The sequence below is a fragment of the Austrofundulus limnaeus genome, unplaced genomic scaffold, assembly GCF_001266775.1.
Source record: "Austrofundulus limnaeus strain Quisiro unplaced genomic scaffold, Austrofundulus_limnaeus-1.0 Scaffold391, whole genome shotgun sequence".
In the NCBI taxonomy this organism is placed as follows: domain Eukaryota; kingdom Metazoa; phylum Chordata; class Actinopteri; order Cyprinodontiformes; family Rivulidae; genus Austrofundulus; species Austrofundulus limnaeus.
The window spans coordinates 408,061-418,194 of record NW_013952793.1 but is presented as its reverse complement, the minus strand read 5'-3'; the positions used below and the strand labels follow the sequence as shown (position 1 = coordinate 418,194).

The 10,134-nt window shown below is 42.2% G+C and overlaps 1 protein-coding gene across 3 annotated transcripts in view; it reads left to right on the top strand.

The window, feature by feature from the left end:
• Positions 1 to 10,134, top strand: part of sspo (SCO-spondin) — a gene marked incomplete in the record, with an annotated part of 130,682 nt that overhangs the window by 27,382 nt on the left and 93,166 nt on the right. For 2 of the 3 annotated variants that reach the window (XM_014023810.1, XM_014023809.1), the window contains 12 exon segments: positions 178 to 312; positions 469 to 671; positions 755 to 882; positions 3,521 to 3,630; positions 3,723 to 3,872; positions 4,652 to 4,745; positions 4,856 to 5,065; positions 8,343 to 8,548; positions 8,637 to 8,751; positions 9,072 to 9,193; positions 9,375 to 9,530; positions 9,661 to 9,894. In XM_014023810.1, coding sequence (XP_013879264.1) covers positions 178 to 312; positions 469 to 671; positions 755 to 882; positions 3,521 to 3,630; positions 3,723 to 3,872; positions 4,652 to 4,745; positions 4,856 to 5,065; positions 8,343 to 8,548; positions 8,637 to 8,751; positions 9,072 to 9,193; positions 9,375 to 9,530; positions 9,661 to 9,894 — 1,863 coding nt within the window. 3 annotated transcript variants of the gene reach the window in all.

Here is a 10,134-nt window from a genome sequence, read left to right as displayed (position 1 = left end):
TGGCAAATATATATATATATATATATATATATATCTCTTGTGGATTTATTTATATATAGGATTTCAATGGTATAAGCCTAGGATTAAGGGTACAGGGGTAGTTTCACAAACTTGTGGTACTCGTCACGTTTTATTTAGTGAAGCAATGAGGTGAATTATCTCATCTATGACATTTAGGTAAAGCAGTGACAGTAAATGGAATGCCTGTCACACTACCAAAGACCTACAGTGGCAGCGGTCTGTCTGTGGAGAGGGTCGGCCTTTTTGTTGTCCTCTCTTCTCGACTGGGAATCACCTTGCTTTGGGACGGAGGTAAACCACTTTGTCTTCTGTCTTTTATTAAACTTCAGATGCTCAGGAGAAAACGTATAATGAATTCCAACATATAGTATGTTATTCTAATAATAAAATGTTTTACACATATTATAATGCAGGTCACTCCTTCATTTAACTGTGTTCTTTTCACAGGCATGCGCGTGTATTTGCGTTTGGAGGTCCACCTGCGAGGTCAAGTCGGAGGGCTGTGCGGGAACTTTGACGGGGACACAGAAAATGACTTTACAACACGCCAGGGAATTATAGAGTCTACACCCGAGCTGTTTGGAAATTCTTGGAAGGTCAGCCCATCCTGCCCTGATGTAGAGAAGCAGGACCTTCGTGATCCATGTGCCGTGAGTTTACAGATTAGTCCTAAATGAATATTGATGATAGATTTTCTCAAAAACTTTGGAGTGTTTAAACTTTGGCTTTTCAGTTAAACCCCCACAGAGTGACATGGGCCAGGAAAAAGTGTGCTGTGCTAACTCAGGAGCTCTTTTCATTGTGCCACACTGAGGTTCCCTTCCAGCAGTATTATGACTGGTGTGTCTTTGATGCTTGTGGGTGAGTGAAATCATTAATCTATAAAGTATTACACTCTTATTGTGTAACTTGGTTTCACAACTAGGGTGACCAGATCAAAATCAAATAACAAATACGTATTTGTGTGGGATAATGTGTTAAATGCTGCACCATATTAACATTTTATGTCCATCTTAAATATTAAAAATCAAACTGCAGAAAATGTAAATAAGCTTAATGTACTGATGGAGCACCAAATATAAAATAAAATGTTAAAATATGTCTCTAACACATTTTCATTGGTTAGCTCACTTTCTGAGTGTTAACAATTTTCCACTAACATTTTATTGTTATTTAGCTCACTGTTCTTACATTTTGCAAATGTATACAAAATGTTAAATTCAAATGGTAGATAACATGTAAATATAAAATCTATATTTGTAAATCTAAAAGTAGGGAAGCGCTAGTAGCGTTGGACCGCGTGCGGTCGCTATTGTCTCAGGATGACTCAGGATTATTCTAATGTGAGCCGAGCACCAACAGCATATGTTGCCTTCTATTCCGAAATACTTAAATGTAAATTCCAACACTTAAGCAGAGCACTTAATAATTAACTTTTACATTTAGACTTAGGATTTAATATATGACCCATTCTTGCATGTTTGAGAAAGCCTTGAATCTCCTGTGGTAGCCATGTGGAGCTGTCTAAACACTTGCTCATACAAAGCACCGCCTATTAGTGCCTAGCTCCTCCCAGGAGCTCAGTCTGCAGCCGAGTTCCCACCCCACAGAGCACCCCTCCCCCAAAGCATTGTTGTGAAGATGTGCTGAAGTAGGAGTGTAGAAAATGGTAGGGGTTCTTAAAGAGACATAGGGCAATTTCAAGGTGTTTAGATAGACTATGATGTAAATTTAACAGCATTTTTATAACAACTGAAGATAACATAGTTAGTCTACTTGATTGTCGTATAGAACTACCTCCCTTTAAATTTAGCAAAATGTAAGAACAGTGAGCCAAATAATGCAATTTTAGTCGAAAATTTTGAGTAGGATTTTACACTCCACAATGAAAATGTGTTAGTGATGTGTTTTTTTAAAAAAACATTTTTTCCCTTTGTGCTCCTTTCTATTCTATATGAGCTTTTATGATTTCATCCTTTCTAATAAATTGGTAATACTTTGCTAGATTTTGGTTTTAATCTTAAGGCTGAAGTTTGTAGAATAGGCTGTGTCAGGAGGATGTTCGGTGTAAAATAATTGCCAAAGCTTTCATGTGAGTTTGCTTGTTGGTGAGATTCAGCCAGGGAAAAACCCAGAGCACAGGCAAAAGTCCAAATGGCAAAAAGGTTTTAATAATAAACTCAAAAACAGCTCCAAAGCTTACCAAAATCTCAGTAGAAACAGAGAGAATCACACAGGCTGAAGGAAGCAGCACAAAAACAATGATCTGACGCAGACTGAACACAGGACACAGAATATAAAGGCAAATAAATAAGGACAACAAGAAACACCTGGAGGAGACACAAGAGGAAACAGGTGAGCATGGGCAGGGCTGGAGCAGGGCAGAGATACTGTACACAGAGGAACACTGAAACACTAGAAAACAAAAGCAAAGACAGACAGATCCTGACAGGACCCTTCCCTCAACGATGGCTCCTGATGTCGAAAAAAGGAGAGGAACAAGACTCAGGGAAACAAGGACACAACACAAGGGAGAACAAGGACAAAACACACAGTTCAGGGGGACGGCCCGAAGACCATCCAACACGGGGCAGGAGATCTGGAGGATGGCCAGGTGACCATCCACAGCGAGGCCCAACTGGAACAGACGTGGAGCCACGTGAGGAGGCGGGAGCAGACGTGGAGCCATGGGAGGAGGTGGGAGCAGGCGACGAGCCAAGGGAGGAGGTGGGAGCAGAAGAAGAGCCAAGGGAGGAGGCGGAAGAAGATGAAGAGCCGACAGAGGTTGATGGAGCCAACGTGTCAATGATGGTGAACACATGTGACAGAGGCAATGAGGAGGCAATGGTCGATGACCCAGGCGATGGGCGATGACCCAGACGAAGAGGCGGTGATGGCAGCCAACCCAGATGTCGTGGAGGCGCCGGCAGCTGACCCACGAACCTCAAGGACCGCCGACTTGGGATCCGCCAACTCAGGAGACACTGGGACCGCCAACTCAGGAGACAATGGAACCGCCAACTCAGGAACAGGGACTGGAACCACCAACTCAGGAAACTCAGAACACACGGGAACAGATTCAGGTGGTTCGGCAGACCCCAAAGACTTAGGTGACCCAGGGCGCAGGCAAAAATCCAAATGGCAAAAAGGTTTTAATAATAAACTCAGAAACAGCTCCAAAGCTTACCAAAATCTCTGTAAAAACAGAGAGAATCACACAGGCTGAGGGAAGCTGCACAAAAACAATGATACGACGCAGACTGAACACAGGACGCAGAATATAAAGGCAAACAAATTAAGGACAACAAGAAACACCTGGAGGAGACACAAGAGGAAACAGGTGAGCATGGGCGGGGCTGGAGCAGGGCAGATTACACAGGGGAACACTGAAACACTAGAAAACAAAAGCAATGACACACACATCATGACACTGATGTGGCAGCCCCTGAAGAACAAGACTAGAACGTTTTTTGTTGTTTGTTCAATGGATGTGTTTCAGCTGTGACTCTGGCGGGGACTGCGAGTGTCTCTGCACAGCCATAGCTTCCTACACTGAGGAGTGTAACCGGCATGGAGTTTACATCCACTGGAGGTCCCAGGAGCTTTGTCGTACGTCCCCGTTTTACACTCCAACACATCTATTCACTATTCACATCTATTCACTTTTCACTCTGGTAACCCTGCTTGTGTTTTACCTGCAGCTCTCCAGTGTGACAAAGGACTAGTTTACAATCCATGTGGACCTGCGTGCAGCCTGTTCTGTCCGAGTGTTCAGCAAAGTTCATACTCTCGGTGTGGTGTGCTTTCCTGTGTGGAGGGCTGCTTCTGCCCTGCTGGTACTGTCAGACATGGTGAGTTTCAGTGAGTCACATTTTCTGAAGATATTCTAAAGTTCTTAAAAAGTCTTCTAGAAAAAACATTTTACACTCTGTGGTCACTGAACAAAATTCCAAAGCATTTTTTGTGTATTTGTGGGTGTTTATGTTATAGCCTATATCCAAGTAAGCCACAAGTGGACTCTAGTGTGTCACTTCATAAACAGACTGACATGGTAATGACCCGTAAAGACATTAGGAAAGGAAAAAGTACCTTTTTTTCTTCCCTCCAACTTTCTTCTGCATCCTGTTGTCTTTACTGAGGGTCTTAGTTCCACTTGACTTGGTGGTTAAGTCCCCCTTGTGGTCTGGTGCTCTTTTATTTTGTGGAGTTTGCAGCATTTTCTTACTCAGAAGCTGAATTTGAATTGCTCAGACTGAATCCGTATTTGCATAATTTGAAAGTGAACGCATTGGTTCGAAAACATGGTATTTTTTTCCCTTTGCATTTGTTTCCTTTGTTGCATGTTTTTACTTCTGTCTGCTTTTTGTGGTTGCAGAATTTTTCTCTGCATTTGTTTTTTTGTGTTTGTCTGTTTTGGAGTTTGCATCACTCAAGTGTTTGCAACGTGTTCAGGCATTTTCTGTGCATTTGCACCTGTCGGCTACGGTAAATTTTGTGAGAGAGGCCAATAAAATTCTATAGATTTAGTCCTCAACAACACATTCCACATTCTTCCATGTCAGACAAATGTACAGTTGGTTTCGTTTTCAGATCCCTTAGTATCCTCTTGTTTTTTTTTTCCATTTAACAGGTGACAGCTGTATAATGCCTACCCAGTGTCCATGCGAGTGGGATGGTTCCATGTTCCCCCCTGGAACATCTATCACTAAACACTGCCAGAACTGGTTTGTCAGTCTAAACGCTTCACAAGAAAATGTTATTTATTTTTTAATTAATTAATTTATTTATTCTGTCAAAGCTGTCCGTTAGTTTAAAATCCGATGTTTGCCTTCAGTTCTTGTGATGAGGGTCTGTGGCAGTGTGAGGGTGTGGCTTGCCCTCCTCCCCCACCTCCATGTTTGGAGACTGAGGTGGTGTGTACCAGTGGGCGGTGTATCCCCTCTCAGTGGGTTTGTGACAACGAGGATGACTGTGGTGACGGTTCAGATGAGATCTGCCCATCCACCTGCTCCCCAGACCAGTTCCGCTGTAACAGCAGGCCCAGGTGAATCAAGATTAGCTTCACTTTACAAATTTGCTCAATTTCTGTCAGTCTACTTAAAAGATAATAATAATAAAATCCTTTTGCGTTTTTAAAGCTTGATTCATGATTTTGCAGTTTTATGGGGTAAGTTATGGAAATGTGCACTGAAAGATCATGAACATACAATATTGACATTTGGCTTTCTTCTTTGTGCACAGAAATTTCTCCAGATTCTCTCTTTGCATGCTGTGAACTGCATTTGTTGGTTGTGGAAAAATATTCTGAAATTGATCCACCATTTTTAGAAAGATTTTTGGGGACTGGTAAACCTCTGCCCAATTTTACTTCTGAAATATTCAGAATCTCAAAAATGTTCTTTGTACATCCAGTCCTATACTGACCCATTGTCACTTAGTTAGCTGTTGAACTTAACTAGTTGCAAAATTCTCCATCTGTTTTCTTTTTACTTGTACCACTTAATTTTACATCCATTTATTGCCTGTCTATATTTTCTTAAGGTGTATTGCTGACATCCAATTCAAAACAACCCTGTTTTTCCCAACTGTAGTACAAATACTCAATCCAAGATTCGACTATCCAACGGACCCTCCTCTCCAGAACCCCTGAATAGACCTTATCAGGGAGGATTAGAAGTGTGATCCCCCTAGAGCTGGAGTGCACTCTGTGGTCCCCCTTTTTAAATAGGGGGATCATCATCACAGTCTGCCAATCCAAGGGAACTGCCTCCGATGTCCACGCAATATTGTAGAGTCATGTCAACCAACGCCATCCCACAACATCCAGAGCTTTAAGGAACTCCAGGCGAATCTCATCCACCCCTGGTGCCCTGCCACCAATACTTAACACACACCAGACCAGCTGTACACCCTCAACAGGGTCCTGGAGGGTGCACGTGAGTTCACCCAACCAGTCTACATGTGTTTTATGGACTTGGAGAAGATGTTGACGGTGTCCCTTGGGGAGTCCTGTGGTGGGTACTATGGGAGTATAGGGTACTAGGCCCATTGATATGGGCTGTTAGATCCCTGTACAACCGGTGCCAGTTTGATCCACATTGCCAGTAGTAAGTCGGACTYGTTTCTGGTGAGAGTTGGACTCGGCCAAGGTTGCCCTTTATCTCCAATTTTGTTCATAACTTTTATGGACAGAATTTCTAGGCGCAGCCAAGGTGTTCAGGGGATCTGTTTTGGTGACCTTAGGATCACATCTCTGCTTTTTGCGGATGATGTGGTCCTACTGACTTCATCAGATTGTGATCTCCAGCTCTCACTGGAGCGGTTCACAGCCGAGTGAAGCGGCCAGGATAAGGATCAGTGCCTCCAAGTTCGAGACCATGGTCTGGAACCGGAAAAGCTTAGCGTGCTGCCTTCAGGTCTGGGAAGAGGTCCTGCCCCAAGTGGAGGAGTTTAAGTATCTCAGGGTCTTGTTCACGGATGAGGGAAGAATGGAGCGGGAGATCGACAGGCGGACTGGTGCTGTGTCTGGAGTGATGCGGACGCTGTACCGGTCTGTCGTGGTGAAGCGGGAGCTGAGCCTTCTGCCAATCTGTGTTCCTACCCTCATCTATGGTCACGAGCTTTGGGTAGTGACTGAAAGAACAAGATTGCGGATACAAGCAGCCAAAATGATTTTCCTCTGCAGGGTGTCTGGGCCAGAGTGACCCTTAGAGATAGGGTGAGAAGCTCGGTCATCTGGGAGGGACTCAGAGTTGAGCTGCTGCTCCTCCACGTCAGGCATCTGGTTAGGATGCCTCCTGGACGCCTCCCTGGTGAGGTGTACCAGGCATGTCCCACTGGCAGGTTGTTGCTTATTGCAATAAACAAAACTCAAATGACCATTCAACAAAGTGCCTTTATTGTTTGAATCACATATTGCTGTTCTTGTTAAATAAATATATCCACAACAGTTTGGCTTCACAAACAGGATCCACTCTGAAATCAATGGGCTGAAACTATTTCGCAGGTGGATTCATATATGGGTAAGAGAGGACTGCTCGGGACTGCAACTTCAGCATAGATCAAAAGAACCTTCTTAATAACAGGAATATGCGAAACAGATTCCAGTTTCGACTGCTGTTGAACAATAAGCAATGGGAAAAAAGAACTCTGATAACAATTCAACTACAGAAGGACAAGCTTTTTAAAATGCTTCCCTTCATCACAGAGGATGACAACAAAATTCTCCAGAAAATACAGTAGCAGTGTTGAAAATAAGATTCATTTGTTTTGGAGAAATGAATGCTATGACAGAGATGACACATACTCAAAAGAGTGAGAAGGCTGTGTGGGGAATTTGGATGCAGAAGGGAATGGGAGTGAATCAAGGAGCATGCCTTCCTGGAACTCTCTTGGCACAAAACCAAATAATCTCTCAGGGATTATTCAGCATCTGGATGAAATAGAATGGCCACAGCTGCAGAAAAACTCCCTAAAGCCAAAAAGAAAACAGCAGTGGATTGTTGACAAAATAAATTATTACAGCAAATCTGTGGCAAACCCAGGAATTTCACAACAAAACAGGTTGACTCCACATTTACAAGCCCATGACTCAGAGGACAGCTTATTTTCAGACACCAGTGAGAGGTCTGGCACCAGATTCAGCCCTAAACAAAAATGGGTTTGGAAAGAGATTGCTGCCACAAACCAAGAAATGATGATAGTAGTGGACGGAGGTGTGGTTAAATTGAACACTTTTGGAACAAAAAAAAACATTAGACTTTTGCTTTGTTGAAAATATGGTGTCTGATCTCACATTGAAGATACTGGAAGTCACAGCTGAATATCCAGCTCTAAAGACAATCAGACTTCTTGCAAAAAGGGTTTTGATAATTTGTTGAACAAAGTTCAGAGCCTCGAGATGGAGGTATACATCAGCGGATCCATCCCCACACATCATGACGTGGTGATAACCAATTCAGTAGACTGTTGATGTTAAGTGACTTAAAAAATTCTGTTCTGAGCTGACCATTCAACGAACCACATATTCCTGTACTTGTTAAATAAATATTTCCACAATAATTATGTTTAATTATAAAAAATAGTTTTTTAATTACTGCATTATTTTTATTTAAATTTACACAATGCTTCTTATAGTGGGGATATGTTTTTGTTGCTTATTCTGGTGTAAAAAAGTCTTGACCAGGTTTTTGAGAACTACCTCAATGCAGTACTCAATGAGATGATCAATACTTTTAGTACAGCTTCACAATGATGATGTAAGTCAAGTCTTTTTGATTGTATAGAATCCTTAATTGACTGAGGCAACCCTAACCTTACAGTGGACCATGTTTTAACCTGGCTCTGCGTTGTGATGGCCACCCAGACTGTGATGACCAATCTGATGAGGAGTTCTGTGGACCCCCCACCCCAGTGCCCCTATGCTCTCCTGGAGAGTTTCAGTGTGCCAGTGGAAAATGCCTGCCAGGCACTCGAGTGTGTGATGGACAGCTCGACTGTGGCTTTGCTGATGGGTCTGATGAACAAGGTAGACAAAAAAAAAGGTTCATTAATTCTTTTCTCTGCATTTCTGCTTTTATGACAATTTTGCTTGCTGTGTATTTTTGTTGACTCAGACTGTGGTGTGGTGTGTGATGAAGGGGAGTTCCTGTGTCCAGGAGGACGATGTATTCTCTTCATCCATCGCTGTGATGGCCATGATGATTGTGGAGATTTAAGTGATGAAAGAGGGTGTGTTTCTAGTTCTGCCTGGGGACTATAGGATAACTGATATTACTGTTATACAAAAATTATACATTTACATAAACTGTTTGACTTTGCACAGTATTCTCTGTGGTGCACACTAACTTCCATCCATTGTACCTGCTTAATCCTGCTGAAGGACTGGAATACACCCACCAGTCCATTTCAGAACAAGTTTTTCTTTTTTTACACCAATATAACAAAGAATTAAAATAAATTAGCCTAAAAGTGATAAACTCACAAGGTGTTTTTTCAATTTTGATTGATTATGGTGTCCACTACCATATAACCCTCTAACTGATTTGTAGGTGTGTGTGTGCACCAGGAGAGTTTCAGTGTCCAGGAGATCAGTGTGTCTCTGCAGACAGATTATGTGACGGACACAAAGACTGTCCATCTGGAACAGATGAAGCTATTTGCCCAAGTAAAGGTAAATGCACACACAACTCACACGAATTAGATGTCATGTATCAGGAATCAATAAGAACTATCTAGCCATTTATTTTAATACATGTTGAATTTCTTTCAACTTCTTTGATATCCTGCTTCCCTGTAAATAATTCAGTGGCAAATATATATATATATATATATATATATATTTTACATTGCAGTGACCTGTGCTCCCAACCAGTTTGCCTGTGTTGATGGTTCATGCATTTCCAAATCTAATCTGTGTGACGGAACAGCTGACTGTCCAAACAGAGAGGATGAGAACAGAACCAGCTGTTACACTGGGATCACAACATCATCTGTCAGCCCAACTTCAGGTGAAAATGGAGATTGCAGCAAACTATTTTCTAGTTCAGAACCATTTCAACATATTGGTTTATTATTCGTAATATTTTCATTCTTGATTGACTCTTGGTAGCGCTTTCTTTAATACTTTTGTTTTTCCAGCCTGTAGGTCCTATGAGTTTATCTGTGCCAGTGGTGGTCAGTGTGTTCCTCAGGCATGGCACTGTGATGGGGAAACAGACTGTTTGGATGGCAGTGATGAGCTGCAGTGTGCTGCTCCATGTGGTCCTGGCCAGGTGCTTTGCCTCAGTGGGGACCACTGTGTAGATTACCAGCAGCTCTGTGACGGGACCCCACACTGCAGGGACGCTTCAGATGAGAGTGTTAACAACTGTGGTAAGCTTTGTTTTTTTTCTATTGAGCTACAACAAACTGATAGGAATACATAACCTTCCCACCATATGTGCCAAATACAGTATTTACAGTGTTCATACCAGGTAATATTTACCTGGTAATTTACTAAATCTAACTCAGAAATGTTACATAAAAATGTGTTTATCCTTTAGCCACAGGATGGCAATGTTATACAACTGACCATAGATGAGTTTAGCTGTGGTGCTCACTTATACATTACTG